This window comes from Corvus cornix, chromosome 5, assembly GCF_000738735.6.
Source record: "Corvus cornix cornix isolate S_Up_H32 chromosome 5, ASM73873v5, whole genome shotgun sequence".
NCBI classification, from domain to species: Eukaryota; Metazoa; Chordata; class Aves; order Passeriformes; family Corvidae; genus Corvus; species Corvus cornix.
Window position 1 is genome coordinate 37,702,001 of NC_046335.1, and position 20,893 is coordinate 37,722,893.

General features: G+C 44.3%; 1 protein-coding gene across 4 annotated transcripts in view; it reads right to left on the minus strand.

Moving 5' to 3' along the window:
- Positions 1–20,893, minus strand: part of TYRO3 (TYRO3 protein tyrosine kinase) — a 41,781-nt gene that overhangs the window by 12,502 nt on the left and 8,386 nt on the right. For all 4 annotated transcript variants that reach the window (XM_039553381.1, XM_039553382.1, XM_010413877.4 and 1 more), the window contains 9 exons: positions 18,856–19,026; positions 16,083–16,169; positions 12,009–12,124; positions 8,994–9,171; positions 8,392–8,534; positions 6,980–7,124; positions 2,665–2,794; positions 1,731–1,831; positions 699–794 (listed from right to left, as the gene is read on the minus strand). In XM_039553381.1, coding sequence (XP_039409315.1) covers positions 699–794; positions 1,731–1,831; positions 2,665–2,794; positions 6,980–7,124; positions 8,392–8,534; positions 8,994–9,171; positions 12,009–12,124; positions 16,083–16,169; positions 18,856–19,026 — 1,167 coding nt within the window. The remainder of the gene's footprint in view (positions 1–698; positions 795–1,730; positions 1,832–2,664; positions 2,795–6,979; positions 7,125–8,391; positions 8,535–8,993; positions 9,172–12,008; positions 12,125–16,082; positions 16,170–18,855; positions 19,027–20,893) is intronic.

Genomic DNA, 20,893 nt, shown 5'->3' on the forward strand with positions numbered 1-20,893 from the left:
ACCTGTAACCTGGGGTTGTGGGAGTGAGGCTGACAACTCAGACCAGATCCTGCCAGCTGGCATCCCCACACCAAGGCCATGCCCTGGGGCCCCTCTGCAGCCAATTTCAGTTTGTTACCTGCCATGGGGGCAGCCCAAAAGGGTTGAAGCAGGATCCCAGAAACTGGCCAAGAGCTAACACTCACAAACAGATGACACAGCTGTTTAATTACTTAGCATTGTTATCCCTCTGAGACCACTTCTGCAGGAAGGTCATCTTCCTGCTCTGAAAGAAACACATTTGTTCTAGGAGGGATGGAGTGGAAGAATGCTCCTCATAGGAAAGGGTCAAAAAAAACCTGCAATAAAACTAGTCTTATAAAGGAAAAGGAAAAGGTGAAGTTTAATTGAATATTCCTTTGTTTAAATGTCTGAAAGAAATTCACACACCAGTGAATTAACAGTGCTTTGGAAAGCTGAGCGTAGACTGCAGTTCATGATTGTGTAGAGCCATATTACAGGAATGGTTTAGCCAATATCCTCTCAGTTATGCTAAACCTCTGAAACATTTTATCCCAGTGGAAGGGATATTACCATTTAAATTTCCATCTACAAGCTGGAGAGAAAACAGGCTGCTTGTAATTGCTTCTCCCTACTCAACAGTAAAAGTATCACAAGTGGGATTTTCAGTGTAAGCCTTGTTCAGTTTTGGTTCTTACCCTTGCCCAGCATTCGTCCCAAGGTGAACTGCTGCTCCTGGATTAAGACATCTTTGAGTTTTGTCTTCAATTCATCACTGATCCCTATACTCTCCACTGGAAAAAAAAAACCAACAACAAAACAAATGAAGCATCAAATAAGGGATATTTAAATATTCCGTCACAACATCAAGAGTCACCTGTTCCAATCTCCATCTCCAATCTGATTCCCACACTGTAAGGAGGAAACGCTGAAAAAGACAGAATTCTCTTCCATGTCCTCTAGCCTCACCACAGACAAGAGGCCAGCAACTTTCAACCATCAGAAAATGTACTTAGAGTACTTAAAGGGAGAGGGTGTGATAATACCACCCTTAAACACTCCAAGAACAACAGGAATACAGAAATAATGTAAATAACACTGAGAAGACAAAAATCCAATCCAAAGAGCTACTGACAGACACTGGTTCACACAGCTTAATTTAAGCTGATGGAGCTGCACCATTTTAATGACTGGAGCATCATCCTAACCCAGCTATGCAGCGCTGTCACAGGGAGCCATGCCCTTCCTGAACCAGGAGACAGAAACGGATCACCTTAATGGATCATCTGGCCATTCCTGGGACTCAATCTCCTGTTTGATAAGTTACTAATTCCTGGCTTTCCAAGACTGATTAATTGGTTCATGCTTGTAGCACAGCTCAGCACACTGAGTTTAAAGAGTACTGCTAATATTGTTAAGCCATATTTATCTCACCACTGGATTATAGTCCAGTCAAAGGAGTCCCTGTAGAGTGAAACTGGGGCAGGGGAGCGGTGAATTTGTGTCTTGCATTAATATACACAATGACCGTAGCTGTAATTAGCAAGGGCTATGTAATTGGCATGGCAGCAGCAATTCTGGCCCTTCACCTCTGCAATTCACAGTGTCTAAGCCTCATTGTAAATTAATCCTATGTTTTTGATCAAAAAACATCAGTTTCAGTGAAAACAGAGAGAGAAAACATGCAGAACATTCTTCCCAGGCAGAATCACTCAAGTCACTTTACTTACATGTTGCTTCAATGAGCTCTGGGCCCTCCCTGTTGAAAGACCTGGCAGCTCTGAAATGGACTGCTGGATCCCCTCTGCCAACCACACTGCCAAAGGCATGGCTAGGAGGCAGAAAAGACACACAGAGCCATGATTACATGGGCCATTCACTTCTAAAAGGGTGTGTTGGACAGTAGGGATGATTTCTCACCCCTTGCTGTGTAAGTACTGCAGACTGTCTTGTTAGAGGGTGTATCTGGAGAGGGGGAGCAACAGGTTTATGCTGCTTTGCGGATGCACCTACAGCCTTCCAAAACAGGGGAATCACTCCTCCCGAGTGCCTGGGAGAAGCTGCGGGCTGGGACAGGTTGCAAGAGTCACTTAAACAGAGATGCTGCTGTGACAGGGAGGTCTGGGAGACTGGAAAGAACGGGAACCTTGTTTGCAGCAGGGAGCAAACTGCAGCCAAGTGTCAGAGGTGATGGAAAGGAAACTTTACTGCAGATCCAGAGGGTTCTGGGCAGTCAGGAAGTTACAATCAGCTGATAGACTGAAAACCAGCATGGGATAAAGGGCTCAGCCTGTAAGAATACAGATGTTTCATCTGTGGGTCTTTTCTCTTTGAATCTCCTAAGCAGCAGTGCTAAGAATTACCTTAATCAAGTTCATATTTCTATAGTCTAATAAGGCCTAGCTATTAACATAACATTTTTTCTACTGTATTTTTGGTGTTCTGATTTTGAAGAAAAGGCAGGCACCCCAAAACTGTGGAAAAAACCCAGTAACAGCAAACCCCCCAAAAAATCCCAACAAAAACCCAACCAATACAGTTATCCAAAAAAGCTGCCAAAAGTACTCCATCCACAATGCTTTTTTGAAAAATAATTGAGTCAGAAACCACAATAGAAGAGAGAGCAGAGAGCTCTCTATCCAGCACAAGAAGAAACTCCCTTACCCAAACCTAGTTTCCTTTCTTCTTTTTCGAAGGAGAATGAGAGCCAGGGCAACAGCTGTGACCAGAGCTGTGAGAATGCCCAGTGCCACAGGAACCCAGGACGTCCCATAAGGAGGATGTCTCTGGCCACCTAGATGATGGAGAAAACACCAGTCAGGAAACAGAAGACTATCAATGGTAAACAGACCAATTTCTCCTTTTGCTTTTAAATGGGAAACTCATGCTGCTGGACCTGGTGGATCTTTGTATACTGGAATTTGGCATAAACAGGTACTCAGCCAATCATCAGGAAAACTAGCTCTTTCTCACAGCAAAGGCAGAGCAGATGCATCTAGTTATCAGAAACTACTGGTTTTGGGCCTCGAGAAGGTAATAGGTGCTGCACCAGATTATACTATTTCACATGAGCTCATGATGTGAGGCGCTTCAAACTGGAGCTTCATGACAAAAAGACTGCTTAATGTGAGCATTCTGTGCGCAGGTTTCACCCTGTCCTGTTTGAGACAGACATTAGAATCTTGACCAGGCTACTCAGCACTACCTGAATGTCAGCCAGGCAATGTTTTGAAAGACCACAGAGAAGGACAATTGCCTCATGGCAATCTGGTTAAAAATATTTACATTTTTCCTCTAACCCCTCCCACAAAGAAAAGCACCCTGAGGGACTTGGTATTAGCTGTAACTTCACAATGTTGTTTGGTTGGTTGCAGCTTCTCAGTGTCTCTCCCCAAAGAAAAGGTAAATTTTAAAGTCCCCTGTGAGTCAAGAAACAAGTTAGTCAGCCTACATGTTCCAAGACTGAAATAATACTTGCTCCCAGAATATGTATACTTTTGAGTACAAAATGTCTACAGAAAAAATGGAGATGCTGCCAATCTGAGCAAGCTGCCAGGCAAGGAAGATAAGCAATACAGTTATGAATAAAAAGAATATTACGTATGCCTGGCAAAAAAAATGATAAATTAATCCAATTCCCCGAGAGACTTCTTCTCCAAATACAATTACTGAAGATTAAATGTGAATTTGAATGGGTTTATTAAAATCTAGGATAGCCCTCATATCTCCAAATTGTTTAAGAGCTAACAAGAAAAGGTACCAGGTCCCTGAGCACTTCCTTCATCTCCATGCTCACTTGCTCACCCTCAGCAGCTGACTGCCCTTTACCAGAAGGTAAGGAAGAGTCATCTTTGATGATATAAGTAATCCTGTTATACGTCATGACAGTATAAATAAACCTGTTCCTAAAAGAGATGTTAGGTTGATGGGCTGGAATTTGGATGAATCTCTGCACAGATGCATATGAAAAAGAGTCAGACAACCCTTACTGGCAGAGTCCTGGCAGGCAAGAGGCTTCTGAGGCTTGATTACCAGCTGCATTGATGAGCCTTATCATCCAAGCTTTTAAAGAAGTAATATTAGTCTAATAAACAGATAGAGTTTAAGGACACAGAATCGTGGACCAGTGAGGAAGCAGACTAGTACTTCTCCACTTGAAGCAAATTATCAGATCCTTAGTACTTATTTTCCAGTATCTTATCTCCTTCAGTGACTCACATATTCTTTTACCACCCAGAAGGCTTTACAGACTCTGATCTTATGATACTCCCTCTTGTTGCAACTTTCAACCCAGCCTTCAAGGCTGTTGTGAAGAGGGAGAGATCAGAAACAGAAGCTGTATTTCTCAGATATAATAAAGGTAATTCCAACCCTCTCCACAATTCCCAAGCCAATCACTTGGGCTGTTCCTGCCTAACAATCAGAAACAGCTAACAACACTGATGTAAAAGGTCCTTTCTGCTAGTTAACAACAAGGTTTCCTTCCCCTGTGGTGAGACAAACCTCTCAAGGCTTATTTTTCTAGTCTCTGTCTGTTGGCTGCTCTGGTGAGAGAGCAGGCATTTAGGTCAACTTCTGGGGAGCCCCTCCAAAAGGAGTGTGGATGAAAACAAAACTAAACTAAATTATTCTCCCTGTTTCTGAACTGCTGGAAATCAGGAGCCCATCCCACAGTTTATAGAAAATGTGTCAGAAATAGAAATTAATGCTGAAATTCGCTGCTTCTCCTCCTCTGCCCCACACATCATTGCTTCCCACTCGTGTCACTGAGCTTGAGGGAGGCTGCAGCCCACAGGTTGCCTCTTCTCTCTCAACTCTGTCTCTCTCCCATCTCCTGCATCCCCTTTTTCAACCAGCATGTGCCTTAAGAATGCACGAGGCAGAGAGAAGACTATTATTAGAAGAGTTTAGAAGAGTATTTAGGAGCCCCTTGATGATGAGTCCTTCTATTTTGCAGGAAGTTTATGTCTCAAAGGTGTGCAAAGAACATAATCCAAGTCTTCTCCAGCCTACAATCGTGAAGATTACAGAGAGGAAAAAGCTATGAAACCATTCTGTTCCTTGCTCTGCAATGAAAAAAAGAGGTTTTGACTGAGAAAGTTTCTGAAAATATTAAAACAATCTTTGTAAACAGCACATAAGATCTCTGCATAAGTAGGGTGGAGCTCCCACTAGCTTCACTGCGATGACAAATTTGAGTTAAAGTTTATACGAGCTTAGTCATCCTTATTGCCGCACTGGGAGCTGGTCAGAAACCACCCCTGGCATTTCTCACATAAAGCAACCAGTGCCAGTTTGCTATTTTAGGAAAGCAAGCGACTTATGTTTTCTACCAGGCCTGAAACAAAAATGCAGTCTTTCTGCAGCTCTGCTGCCTAAGGCCTGTCAGTGTTTCCACAGTGAACTTTTACTTCCTGCCTGTTATGCTTGCGAAGAAATATATGTGCTTCCAGACAACATATGGCCAAAACAAGGACCACTCCTGATGCTACTTTTTTTGAAGTGGTTTGTAAATAAAAACAATCAAACAACAACAGATAGTGCTGTCAGGATTATCCCATTCCAGCTCCCTGTAAAACGCAAACCCTAAACATTTCCTGGGGCTTCTTGCCAGTGATGGCCATTTTCCAAATGGAACTCCTAGTTCCTTCCGATACATTTATCTGTATTTGGGTACCACAGAAAATACCTAATCAAAAAGTAGGAGGAAAAAACTGATGGAGCCAGTGACCAACCTCAGTAGGCTCAGCTCTGAACCTCCACACCCCTTCATTCTGTTTTAAATAATTTGAGGGCTTCGATCCCACAGTGACTGTGTGCTCACACTTGACCTTCAGTGCTGACTTCATCACAGGAACTGGGCTACCAAAGGACCTGAGAAATGTGCATGCTAAAACCAGCACTAAATGCACTCCTGCAGGTAAGGATGCAGTTCTCTACTGGTTGCCTGTACCCCCCACCTCCTGCTTGCTTGGGAGCTCCCCTCTAGAGTCCCCCTGCCATCCCTAAGTGTGGAGGGATCAGGAGAGCTCAATGTCCGTGTGATTCCTCAACAACGTGTGGAGTGGGAAGATAGCAACAGCAGGTGGGTCAGCAGCAGAAATTAGAGACTGCTATCTTGTCCTGCCATGGGCACTTGGAAACAAAACCTCAGGAGACTGGGGGATTTTTTGTATGATCACACCTCACTGACTTCTCATCACCAATCCCCATCTTTATTTGGAATGCCTTCCCCTTAGTTCTGTTACAGTTTCCTTCACAAGCAAGAGCATTCTCTTCCTTCTACCCATCTCCCCATGTAACATCCTGCCCTGCTTCATAGCCTGACTCCTATTTCCCATTCACTGTGAAACACAAGCAGGAAGCAAATCACCCCAGGTGAGCCTAACTGCCCTTCAGCACTAGGAGTGCACTCCACACGTGCATGTTGCTCCCAACAAACCCTTCCACGTGGTCCAGATTGCAAGGTACAGCGTCTGTACCATCATCTTCCTCTTCTACCAGTAGCTCAGCTTTTCCTTGGAGACAGCTAAACTGGTTTAATAAAAATACATTCAGAAAAACCATTATGAACACCCATGTGGCCATGGTTTAAATCACGCTTCACTAAAACTAGCAGGAATGGCATAAAACTAAATCAAAGAAGAGAATCTGTGTTAGAGGAGTTTTCTGTCACATTTACTTGTGTAAATCTGTATAAACCTTCATTTGCATATTTTCTTTGTGTCTGCCCTTCTGCTCTGCACTAAGCACAGTAAAACACTGTTCTAAGAAGACACAGTAGAGGCCAGAAGTGTTTTGTTTATACTAGCTCTTTAAAGATTATTGAATTTCCAGTCTCCTTGATGAAGTGTGCTGTTGTATAAGCCCATATGTCTCAGTAAGTTGTGAGCACTGAAAGAAAAAGACTCAGAAAAAGCAGCAGTCCCAGTATTTCTGACTTTTCCCCCAAAGTGAAGAGAAAATAGTGGACACTCACCCATGACCTCCTGGGCTTCAAGCAGGAAGAGGTCACTCCACGGCCCGCACCCTGCAGAATTCAGCACACACACCCTGATAATCAGGTCTTTGAGAGGATTCCACATGGTGAGATTGGCTTTTGTGTCCTGCACGACCATCTCCCCCTGAGTGCAAATGACAACAAACTGTGAGCTGTCTTAAAAGGCATCTAATGTAAAACTTCACCTTTAAACCAAAACAGTACCATGTACTTCACTGGCACTACAACAAGGGTTGGGAATTGTGACTCCTCAATCCTTAGCTCAGTTTTGCCTGAGATTTGGGCTGTTGTCTTGGGTTTCTCTTCCCAAAAATTGCTAGCAGTTTCCCAAGGCATAAGGCAGATAGGAGGTTTAATAATTTCTTCCTTTCAGGTCCTCCCATGCACGTTGCTATAGAAATATGGTTTTCTCTGCTATTAAAAGATATACCCCCTTCTTGTGATTTACTGTAAAGCATCTGGTGGTTTTAATCCAAGGGAGGAGTCTGTCTGTCTGTTCTAACTTGTTGACCAAATCCTAAATGGCTTCTGAATTTCGGCACCAATTTTCACTTAGGATGGCAAGGCCAACATATTTTCAGTAGTTTTGTGGATCTTCTTCATACAGCAAACCCATGAGTATTTGGCTGCCACCACTGACACAGTGTAAATTCAATGAGAACTCAAAACACCATCACTCAAAGTCAATGATGCTGACCTAGTATGAAATGGGTCATACAAAATAGGAAATAAGTCTCTTTTTCCTCCAGCTGTCTATTATTATAGGCTTGCTCTTCATTAATAAGCACTGGGTAAATACCTATTAGGAAGCTAGAAACCATAAGAAATGCTGTGAACTTCAAAGGCTGATAGATACCTGGGAAAGGTCAATGCCAAAGAACAAATGAAAGGCTCTCATGCTGTCAGGGTCCTTTCAACTCCCTAAGTATTAAGAATCCACAACCTTCCTTCTGTGATTTACAGCACAACTCATTCACTTGTTAAATACACCTTTGCTCCTAGGATTTGGAAAGCCAAGGCCCAGTCACAGGAGAGAGAAAGCCCAGATCCTGCACTGTCTGAGCTGGACAGCCCAAGAAAGAGTCAGAGAGAGACAAAGTGGATTCTCTCTGTGTTGTCCTTCTTGTACAAGGAACGGCAGAGAACTGGTCTGACTGCAGAAGAACATTCAAGTGAAGGAATTCTGAATATGCCAGGAAGGAAGAAATGGCCCTAAATCTTGAAGTCAAATACTGAGGCATTCCCTAAAGTCAGAATAGATCCATTTACACAAAAGCAGTGTCACCAATCTAATCCCCTGGTATAGATGAGGGACCTTAATGCCTAGCAAATTTAATATAAACCTTCTGCAGCTCTGTGTTCAATGGCTCAGTACCTTCTCAATCTGTTACCTGAGTTACATTATCCTGAATCCATTCCAGTCTGTATCCCAGGACATTTTCTTTCAGCACATCTGGAGCCACACCTTCCCACTCCAAAATTAGACCAGGATCTCTTTGAATAACATGGATATTTTGAGGGGTGCTGTTTGGAGCTGAAAGCAGAGAACAGAACACAATCACTCTGTGCAGGAAAATAAGGCACTATCCACACTGAAAATGGCATTTTCACCCTCTTTCCTGAGATCATCCAGAAAAGAGAGGGTGTGAGGGGAGAGAACAACTTCTGCAAGCCACCAGCACTCTGTGGCTTCAAGTGGAGAAGACAGGTCAGCAGCTCTCACTTCTCTCAAGATCCCAAGAATCTCACAGAGCTAATGGGACCAGCATGCAGAAGCCCCATGGCTGGGTCAGCTCCTGCATTATGCATCATTGCTGTTAACCACACTTGACTGTCTGCTCTTGTTTTGTTCTAGGAGACCCTTACAGCGGATGAGCAATCCAACAGCATAATGCTTCCCATATTTCAGAACTAGCAAGGAGTTAACGACATTTATAATCATCTCTTTTTCAGGTTCAGAACTGCTGTCCTGTTCCTGTCTGCTGTTTCTTACCAAGCTCCAGGGTCTGGAAATAAACCCTGTTGGTGAAAGGGGAGCTGCCCATCTCATTGCTGCACTGCACACGAACGCTGTAGTTGGTGGAATGCTTCAGGCCTTGCACGCCGTAGGCAAAGGGTGGCACTGGGGTGACTTCAGTGGAGACCTCCTGGTCATCTGGTGACTCAGCTACCTGTGCCAAGAGTGAAACAGAGATGACTGGTACCATAAACAGTATGACTAACATGTCCATATGGGTAACAACCCATTTAATTGTCAGTTTAGGAAAGTGTAAGAATAGATATAGTACCAGTGATGCTTAAAATACTGAAAAGGGAGTTGTCAAACTAAAAATCATGAAGTGACATCACTCGGGCAGTACAAAAATTTTCCACCAGATGAAAATTTGGTTCCATATTTTAAAACATTTCCTCCCTTATGTTACAATTTCTACAGTTGATTATTATTCCTTCAAAGAAAACTAAATGTGCTTGTCGTTTTGAGTGGTAGCAGCCAGCTTCTGAGGCTTGTTTAAATCTGGGCAATGAAAACTATGGAAACTGGTAGAGCAACTTGCCTGTTGCCTACTGTCACCTTTTGCCAACCTCTTTTTTCCAGAAGTTTGTATACTTTCAATTTTTTAGTGGATGAGAGACATGGTAGACATGTTCAACTAACCTGTTTCAAAATTAACTGAAAAGAAACTTCTTACCACTCCTGCATCCCTTCTTTTTATTTTGTTTCCAATTCTGAGCTTTAAAGCAGCATGAATGTCAATTTAAATCTGATATCACTGTGTGCTTTTAATGCACAGGCAGGTTCAGTGTTCCTACTTTTGTACTGGCAATAGCAGAAATCACTGCATAGCTCCCAGGCTCAGACTTTCTCCTCAAGTGCATATCAAATAGCAAAGCTGAGAGTAAAAGCAAGATGTACTGACAAAAGCGAAAGAGTCATATGGACTTTATATATTTTATATGGCAGCCTTTCTCCCTTTCTCACTGCCCCTCCGCTCACTCTCACAAACACTTTTGGCACACTGATTTATTTGGCTGGTGCAAAGGAAGAATCTCGAGTTTCCTGAATAGAAAAGCATGTTGTGAGTCATTATCAGTCTCATCCAAAGCAAGGAAAAAACAAGACAACTTTTGTGTAAAACCCTGTCTGCTGGACGATGAGTTTCTGTTCAACACTCCCAAGAGCTGGTGCTCTTGCACCTGCCCCTTTCACACCCTGGAACTTGGCCTGTGTTAAGTCAGAAAACGCTGCCATTCCCTGCCCTGTCCCCAGAAGCAATCTGTTTGTCTGAGCATGGTGCTCCTGGGGCACCCGCTGCAATGCCTGAGTGCCAGAAAAACACAGCAAACTTCCAATCCCCCTTCTCTTTCTGGGAGACTCCCAGCAGAAGTGCAATCATGAGGAGCCAGGAACACGTGCATTTTCACATGGAAATGTAGGTCAATGCCTCACACAGAATGTCTCAATGTGGGAGTCAGAGGAAGCACGGTTTTCTGACAGTGCAGGGTCATTGCCAAGTTACCCTGCTCCCAGACTCCGTCCTCCCCAAATAGAACAGAAAAGGCTTAGAAAAGGGGTGAGAGACTGCTGAGTGGACAGAAACTGGGCTGCTCTGATTCAACCTCTTTTCCACATGCCCCATCCCCCACCCCTGCCCCTGCCAAAAGTGAGAGGGACAACTTAAACCCCAGAATGATTAGCATTGCAGCATGCAAGCCAGAGAGAATAGGCTGTTCCAGCTGGAGATAACTGGCATTGTAAAACAGAGGAAGAAAACCATTTTCAACTGCAAGCAAGAACAGAAGCAGCAACAAAACCCAGAGACCAGGGCCAGCTGCCTTCAGGAGTTCTTTCTACCAGTTAAAACTAGATGATTTCTTTTACTTCTGAAATATAATAAACATCAGAGCATGAAATCTCTGTTCCCCCCCCCCCCAATAAAAAGAGGACTGCAAGTAAATTATCCAGACTGCTTCCAGCATACCTTGAGTTTATAATCCTCCTCTGCATAGTTGGCAACACCCCATAGAAATTCCACTCCAGATCACAATGCTGCTGTAATCAGGTAGGGAAAGCATAGGGGCCTGGCAAATAAATCCATGGGGAACGTGCCTAGCTGTGTTTGCACAGCCCGCTTTGGGTATCACCATTTATTTTCTCACTTGGTTACTTGTTCTTTGATCTGATTCTACAGCTAAGTATGCAATGACAGAAACTAACTCTGCCTGAGGTTGGACACATACCATTGTTCTCAGGAACTTCAAGAAGCAGACCAATTTTTCAGATGTGGAGTACTCTGCACCTGGGAAGACCTACAGAATATTATCAAGCTTGATTTTCTAGGAAGAACTGGTCTTTGACAATGGAAAACCAATCAAGATTTAGAGACAGGGCTTCAAATTGCTCTGAAACATGCAAATAGGCCTGATCTTGTATCAAAAAGCCCAGTCTGTCTCCTACCTCCATCATTCCTACCTTTCCTGTACCACATCCTATACTTTGCAGGCTCCTCATACCTTGGATTCATTGGTATGTCCAATTTCCTGCACTTCCTCTGGCATCCCACAGCACAGGCCTGATTTGGTGTGGGATTCACAGGCACCTGCACTGGAACAAGCTACCATGGGCCACCGCTCCATGCAGGAAGGGTGCACACCCTGCAGCCACAGCTGCTCAAGGGCACTTCCCACAGAGTGCTGTGTGCTTCATGTGTGCTGCAGTGTAATGACCTGCATGGAGTAGCTGCCACGAAGCAACTGATGTGATAACCTGCTGGCAAGGAGAATGTGGCAGTCTTTAACACTTAACTTTTGAGCATGAAGTTCATGACCTGCACTTTGGCACCTATATACACCCCGAGTTGCCTCCTGTTAAGCTTTTATGCTTTAAGGCTGTGAAGTAAGAATTGAAACACTGCTAATAAGATGGGAGAGCAAACAATGGCCCAGGAAATGTGGCTCAGGAGAGTCCTGTTATTCATGCAGGGCAGGGCACAATCCAGAGAGGCCATACCTGAAGAGTGCAAGAATGGAGGGGTGCGCGGCCATCAAATCCTGGCACCCAGACCACGCTGGCATTGCTGCTGGTGACTTGGCTTACAGTTACATTGAGAGGCGGGAGAGGCATGGCTAGGAAGGAAACAAAGAGACCTTTCAGTGTACACAGAACTGAGCAGGTATTCACATGGAAGTGGAAGAGGCTTGAGGCTAAAAATTATGCAATGAAATCACTAACAGAAATGTGGTACAATATCACATCTTTAGAGAGTGTCCCTGACTGCTGTGAATGAAACTATTATCTTAACATTGAACAAGCTATTGTCAGACATTCTCTCATTGTCCAGCACACTTGCTGGATGCACACAGGTTGATCTCTTTGATAGCAATGCCAGTGTGTGATGTTCACTCCTTTGCTACTCAGCTCTCTTTCCTGCCCCCTCCATTGCAGCGCATGACTCAGCCCTGCACACGGTTGCCTGTGGACCCGCATTGTGAACTAAGTCAGGGCTTTAAAATCCCACCTCAGGTTCTCAGTCCAGCCCCTGACACAAGCTCTGCCAGCATCAGGTGGAGTATGGTTTGATGTAGTGACCTGAATACCCTGGAGCTGGATTTGCAGTAGACTGCTTTGTGCTGCCTCCAGGTGTCCATTGCAGACTCCCACTGAAACACCCTGGGACAGAGCCTGGACTGAAAACTGCCTCCTCAGCCGTGGGATGAATAAACTCTGTTTTACAGAGGGGAGATTCAAGCCAAAGGGAGTGCCTGCCACACGGTTGATACCACTCTACAAATTAAGGGCAGGGCCAGGAACAAAATCAGGATTCCAAGACTGGACAGTTAATCAGATGCTCGTGCTTCCTGCCACCACAGCACAGCACCAAACTGTTTGGTTTCCTTTCGGGATCCTTGATGCTTTCCTTTGACTTCTTCTTTCCTCTCACTGTAATTTCACATAGTTAATTCCTATCCTTCCACTCACCATCTCTTTTTCACCTCTGAGTTTTCATTCAGGCACCTCCTGACACTCCTGACAAAATTAGCAGCTTCATGAATACTAACCTCTCCCCTGACCTTCTTCTCATTTTAAAAAATTCTACGCTGATGCTGCAATACTTTCCCTGCAGCACTTCAACAAATTGTACCCTCAGGAGTCTTCTTTCAAAAACCCATCCTCAGGACGAGGCTCTGCCTGCAGATCAAGTTTTCCACGTCTCCTGAGTTGCATCCATCAGAAAGCAGCAATGGAAAAGTAATTGCAAGCCAGGATTTCTCCAGCTGCATCTTCTATCCTGCCAGAGCACCCTTGTATTTCATTGCACCAAGGACAACCTCAGTACTGCTGCCTTCAGCATCTCCACAGGGCCATCTTGCAAGAGAAATGCAGAGCCCAAAAGCCTAGGTCTCTGCAGAGGGCCTGGAGGAGAGGAATAGATGGTGACACAGATTAACTCTATAAAGCCTTTGTTGGCTGGTTAACCAGTTACCAGGACCCAGGGCAGTGGCCTGCCACCTAGATAAGAACAGGGTGTGTGGGTGTGAGGTGGGGCAGCAGACCAAGGGTCTGAGATGGAAGCTGGGCAATGAGTTCTTTGTGAGTTAACTTTCCTGCATCTTCGTTTCATTCTCTTTCGATGTCAGTGTTCAGGTTTGTAAGCTCTTTATGGGGAAAAAATCCTGCTTTTACTGCTTACTTGGGTACTGCTGAAACATTGTCCGTAACTCAAAGTTTTGCAGACACACTCGTTAACTTTTGGGCGACACGTGATTTTCAAGGCAGGATGGCAGGCCCGAAGGAGCTACGTGCTGTGCCACCAGGGAGAGTAAATAATCAGCAGCTAACACACCCCCTCCCTCTGTAAACGAGGGGCTGAGGAGGGCAGGCTTGCTAGCACCTTCCCCTAACTCTGCAAGCTGTAGAAGGGCCAGATGCATTTCCCCACCACCTCTTGGGAAAAAACTGTGGGCGGCTGTTTCCGGTTGTGCTCTGAAACACGGGATACAACCCTAAAAGTGTTAGCTGCACATATAAAAGAGAGCAAAGCCTGTCAGAAAACAGGACCTTGAGCGTTAACATAATGAGAGTTAACTTCCTCTGTGCTTAGAGAGTGGCTGAACAATGGGGCTTTGTACATGGCTGGGGACTGTGGGCTACAATAACAGTAATTTTCTGCTTGGAGTACACCCAGCACATTGTGGGCACTACAGAGAATAGATAATGAACAACAACAGGAGCAAATAGGAAGAAATGTTAACAGTTTGTCAACGTCCTAGCAAAAATATTTGCCTCTGGAAACACAGGAGAAACTAATTGTTTAATAAATGGTAGAAAGATTTAAGAGTCCTCATTAGCAGATGGGTTTGTGTAAGAGAGGAAGGCCCTGAACATGCATGTGCACACAACTACTCCCAGGAGCAACTTCATTGAATTCTGTATGTTTATAGGATCAAGAACGAAATAAACATTATTTGAGCCTGCCCTATTTCCGCTGCGTAGGAGCCTTGCTTTAATTTTAACAGGTCTGTACTAGATCTTAGAACTTTTTCTATTCACAAAAGCCTCATCACTTAGGTAAATGTATAACTACTTTTTTAGACACATCTTTGAGGTATTACAGATGTAACTTCTATGACTACAGCACTGAACTTGCTTCTAGATTTTCTGTCTCTAGGACATGCCACACATACTGGTGCAATGTTAGTTGAGTCACTTAAGCTTGCTCTTTCTCAGCTCTAGAACATGTGTGTGTGACACAAGTGTGTGATGGCAGTATGTCCCTCTTAAACAGGCTGTGTGGATTCATTAGCTGATGGCTGACCCCTGAGGAGCACTTTTCAGCTAAACATAATTGCTGGGAAATGAGAGACTTCTGAGGTCTTTACTCCTTCATCTTATTAATGGTTAAAAAAAAAATAATCTGTATTAACACTAAAAAATTAAAGAGCTTGTTTATGCTAAATGTCTTCTCAAATTATGGCTTGATGAGATTTTTTTAAAGTGTAATAGCTTTGTGAACTAAATTCTATCCCAGGATAAAAATATGCATAGAAGATAAATTCCACAATAACTAACTCCCCTGGGTAGACAAGCCTTCAAGGCAACAACTCCAAATGGCTTTAAATTAAGTTATAAATCTTACTAGTCCAACATTCTGCATTCTTGGCATAGCAGTAACCACAATGTCCTGAACAAAAACACACTCCAAGAGTAGTAGATTACAGCTGGATTTTGATCTGTCCTTTAATGAACATTAGCTACTACAACTGTGAGTTCTGATACTGATACAGACATAAAGGATTGCTTGTATTTGTGCTGAGCAATAAGCTACCACTCGGAACAAATTATTTTTGTGCCATGCCTCTCCTGGAACTGATGATTGTGTAATTAAAAGTGCATTAAAGCATGACTAAAAATTCAAACGCAGAAGCATCTCAACATGAAGAGGAGGGGAAGAGCTGATTGCTCTGATTATCCCTGTTTCAGTCACCTGGAGGAACAGAGCAAATGTCACATCAGCCTGGAGACTTCCAAATGGCAACTGGTCATGCACAGGCTAGGAATTACTTGTTTTCAATGAGCTTTTAAAGAGCAAAGAATTAAAAAAATAAAATTCATAAACTCAGTGTGGATGAGCAGACCTTACTGGCCACTGGTGATCACCTTCTTTGATTTTTTTCAACATCTAATGTGATGCTAATAAAAGCAAGCAGAAGTAATGGCCTCTTCAGCTCTAACAAGACCCATCTATTCCCAAGAGGGAAAGATTTCCCTGCTGCAAATTTATATCAGCTTCATCTCTCACAAACAACTTAACTGCCCCAGCGCTCTCCTTTTCAAGGAAAAGATGTCATTTGACATCACATTTCCACTCCTGAATCAGATGTGGATTATTCTCAACAGCCTGGGATACGGCCCTGCATAGGAAGTGGGAACTGCTGTTAGAACACAAAGCATTGTTTTGATTGCTGAGAGCTCCAACTGGTGCTGGCAGCTTTGAGGCAACTCCTTGCATTAAGGAGCCCTACTTTCCCTCCCCAGAGAGCAAATCCAAGGCCCTTGCCCAGTCTCTTGCACCCAGTCTCTCACCTTTGATTTGAACAGTGGCAGTCCGAGATGAAGACAATCCCTTTACATTGTGAGCTTCGCAGGAGAAAACTGTGCTTTGATTAATACCTGGAGATCAGCCAAGAAAAGGAAACAGAAATAGCTATATAATCCAGCTTCAACTTCAGCAGAATTTAAATTATTTGTGACATCCAGCTCAAGCTCCACAGGCAGTTGGAGGGGTGAGCTGGGTGCCAATCAAAGGCATGCAGATTTCAGTAACTAATGTGCTAAACACATTTTTAATGGAGGGACTGTAGCAACATAGAAAAGATTTCATGGAAGTGTCAGAAAGCACTGAAAAAGAGGGATGAATCTGTCAGGACAGCAGCTTACAGTGCTCAGGTAGTAGATGTCTGCTTCTCACATTCTGGTGAGCATCTTCGGAGCAAGGATTGTGCTGAACTGGGAGCTCACACAAAGCCTTTGGGCCTCAGCCTTCACCTGAGCAACATTCATCTTCTAACTGGCCTATAAGCCCAGGCAAACTTGCAATCAGATGCTGCCTATTGCTAGTCAGTGCCCACCTGTCCCTCACCTTGCATCAGACTTTTGAAGACACACACAAAGGAATTAGAAGTTAAATGCTACTGAACCAGCACTGAAACACTTTCCAGGGGTGATACAAGTAAGAATGTCTTCTGTGAGCATCCCTCCATCCCATGGCATCATACTGACGTCTGGCTGCCCCAAGATGCATATAGATATTGCAAATTAATCAGAACTGAGATAGATTTGCAAGGCTGCCTGGAGAACTGTGTCCAGCAACTATTGTCACTTGTCTGGGCCCTCAGTTGCCTTAAAAGGCTCTATCCGAGAAAAGTTAAAGATTGGCACACTGTGGACATACAATTTAGGAAGGAAAAACATTTCAGAGCCGCAGAGAGCAGCTTGCACAGTGTCTTTGACCTTTGATTTATCTCCCAAGCCCGAGACTAACAGCATTGCAAAGAAGGTGTAATGGAAGAGAGGAGGGAGTGCTATTCTCATCCCTGTGAAGCAGAGGAAGATGCTGCCAGCAGGCTGAAGGCCAGGCAGAGCAGCAGAGCAGCACCTGCTGTGGTAGGCCTGTCCCAAGACAGAACCTAACACAGCCCTGCCCTGAGGAAAATCCAAAACACACCACAAACCAGGAACTGCATGTTCCCTAGCACCATGCCAGCACTGCTTTCCAAAATACAACATTGCTGAAGCTTCTAAATGCTTGCTTTCTATCCAAGTACTTTGTTACTATTTTCTTCAGAGCGTGATACTTTCCTCAGCTAGCAATGCTCATTTTCTTACCAACTGTCTTTTTTGACACACTTTGGTAATCCAGCCATGCAGGTTGTGTCCTGCTACATGTTTTCAGCTGCAAAGACAAGATATGCCCAAGGGACACCTCAAAGTGTACTGGAAGAGTGTGCCCAAGGGACATCCCAAAGAACACTGAAAGCAAATAAAGGTGCCGATGACACTTAATATATAAAATAGCAGTTAATTTGGAGAATCACTAGGAGTAGATGTCCTTCTTCAGACCTCCAAGCCACTGCTCCCCAAAACCAGAAATTTTCTGAGGCACCATGGGATGAGTTTAGTGGAGAAGGAGTGACTTATTTTTTTATTGTCTTTTCCCTCTTGCCTATCCATCTTTTCCATTTCCATTTCAACAGGCAGATCATATCATAAGGGAGCAGTTTTAATTTCCAACTTAGAATAGCATCAGTGGCTATGTAAGAGAGGGAGCAGATGATTGAAACCATTTCAAATCACAAATCATGTTTTGATTTGCATTTAAATATGGTTCTAAGGGAAGCCTGAATAGGACTGGATAGCTCAAAGGATGGCCAAAAACATACAAAAACTCACCCTGGGTGTAACTGTATTAACACTGATAAAGAGGCTCCAGACATGGTCTTAGTTGTAAAACCTTTTCTTTCTAAATAACTAGTTCAACTCTGGGTCAGGGCTGCTGAGAATAATAAAACAGCAGCAAACAGAAAACATAACACAAGGCTGTTGGACAACTAACTAGAATCAAGTTACTTTTAAGAGGTAACCACAAGAACAGTTGCAATCAGTTCCTGGTAGAGATACATCACCCTTTTCTAAAAGGGGTCTGAAGAGAGGCCCTAACACCTACTGGCTCCTGAGTTCTTCTGCTGACCCTGCTGGGGAAAGCTCTGCTCTGGGGCAAACCTTGGTCTTGAAGGGTATCAACCAGCCCACTTCAGCACTGATACAATCACTCTTGAAGTGTCAAACAATTACATGAGGCAGTCAGATTTTAATGATAAGAGCATCCAGCAAGCCTGCAAGAACAGAGATGGGGGTGGGTAAGGAGGGGAAAGCAGTGTGTGACAGGGCTGTGCACAGAAGGAGGGTATGGCATCTGTTACATGTGAATGCTTGGAGAATTCCAAGAGAAATGGCACCAACAGAGTCACTCAATACAACCATGAACACCCTCCACGAGATGGAACAAGAGACACCCAATGCATCATCTGTTCAGTAGCATCTTTAACAAGAGTGCCAGTCACACCCAAACTCTGTGTGCCTCAAGAGCCTCTGTGCCTCAGGCCAGCAGAAAACACACTGAGCAACCATCACCCCTTGAGATAATTTTTGTATGTGATCATGACCACTCAACCCTTAATGCAGAGTTAAACACCACTCCCACACTATTTGGCTATCCAATGTACAAGGCACGATCAGAAGAGAGCTCTTCTCCTCTTCTGATGCTCAAAGTGATCCCCTGCAGTGCCAGCAGCCTTACCTGACACATTTAAAATGGAGGGGGAGACGTCTGGAAGCCCCACTCTGGAGTCTCCCATCCACCAGACAATTGTCACTGGTTCAGGGGGACCAACAGCAGCACAGGCCATATGAAATGGGGCATTAGGGGACACGGACACATCCTCAGGTTCCACAGTAAAGTAGGGCACACCTGGAAAAGCAACAGACAATTGACAATAACTGGAGCAACTGCCCCTTGTTTATTTCCACTAATACCAGTGCTCAACACTGGACATCCATCTGTCCAGCTGCTATGCTGAATCCGACGCCCTCCAAGCCCTTCACAAAAACCAAGGGTCAGATATGCTGGATCACCTCAGGGCATGAGTGCCTAAATACTACCACTAGAAGTCAGAGAGAAAGAGTGCTTGCTTCCCACAATGCCTTTGAAAAACCACTTTCAATTCAAGACTCCCTTATGAAACAGCTTTTAGTGGTAGTATTTTCTCAATTTTTCAGCTGGAGAGACTGGAGTTCAAAGAGGCAACAGTCAAAAACTTCAGTGGTGGCAGACACCACTTTAAAAGACAGCTAATCCAGCTGCAGATACTTCTTGCCATGCGTTAAAAACTGAAGCTTGAGAAAGTGTTGAACTACTGGCTTTAACAAACCCATGAATGAGGAAAGAATCCCCGCAGTGAGAGACTGGGAGCATTTACAATGCTCTCTCTGGAGCTTAATTGACTGGAGATGCCTTCCAGCACACTCTGACACCACGACAACCGGGCTGCCTTGGAGTCAGGGGTAATTTGTTTCAGAGCTGTAGGCTATCCACGGACACAGCTCTTTTGGTAATTATCTGTTCCCCACCATGGAAAGACTCCTGGCTGGTACAACAGGTCTCCGATTAGGCCCACGGGGAGCGAGATGCAGCTGCAATGCTACCTACCTTAGGTCAGCTCTAAGTGGCAATAGCTGAGTGTAATTCGACCCATCAAGAGATGTGGTTCCTCTTGCGGGAAACATGAAAACTCTCACGGTTTCAGTGCTCCAAACCAGGAGCACAAATTTCACCAACCATGCAGGACAGCCAGTATGTACTTCTGGTGATTGGTGGAAGAGCTGAAGGCCCAGAGAAACGTTCAGTTCCCTTCTATACAGAAATCTTTGTGTGTCAAGCACTGCTACTACCAACTGCACTTACCCCAAAATCTGGTATTCTCAGTTGGAAAAAATGTGTTCTGGAAGCTGATCTGTTGCCTCACAGAAACAGAGGAACTGACAACATTGTGCATTCACATGCTGAAATTACACAAGTCTGTCCCTGGCCAAAGGCCCAAGGGCTTGCACCGGTGTGGCAGATGCTGAACACCTCCACCAGCAGGCAATTATTTAGAAGCCTAACGCTAGATGTTTCCCCCAAGCTACAGCCAAAAGTGCTTTCCTCAGTCTTTCACTGACTGTGCAGTCACTGTTTGTGTCTTTCAGGTGGCAGTTCCGTTGTGCCTTCCTTGCCTCCTTCCTTTAGAGTAGTAAGTAAACGAACAGACTAAAACAGGTCTAAATCCAAGTCTGTTGAGGAATGACAGTGCCTATCTGTGCAAAGGCTAATGTTCAGGACAGGTATACCCATCGTCATGGCATACTGCTTGTTTTTGCTGACGTATTTTACTTCATTTATTTATTGCATTCACACATAAACAATAAAACTGAGTAAGCTTTTGAGATACCAGCTGTAACACCACTGCCTGCTTTGCCCTCCTTCTCTGAGGAAGATTAGAAGGGAAAATAATCACCATTTCTCTACCTGTGAGCAGGATCCCTGCCTCCTGTCCATTTGTCATGACACCCAAGGTAAACTTTCAGGAAGATCCTGCCCAGCTCGGCAGGTTTTCTCACTTTGGGAGCAGCTAAACAGAGCAGACAAGACCACAATTAAAAACTTTCATAATTGAGGGAGTGACTCATCCAGCTGAGGAACTCACACTGCCTCTGTCCGTATGTTACCTGGACACCTCGCTGCCTGTGGCACATTCAGCCTCCCAGTTCTTGGTACAAGAGGTGAGTGCCAGCACGTC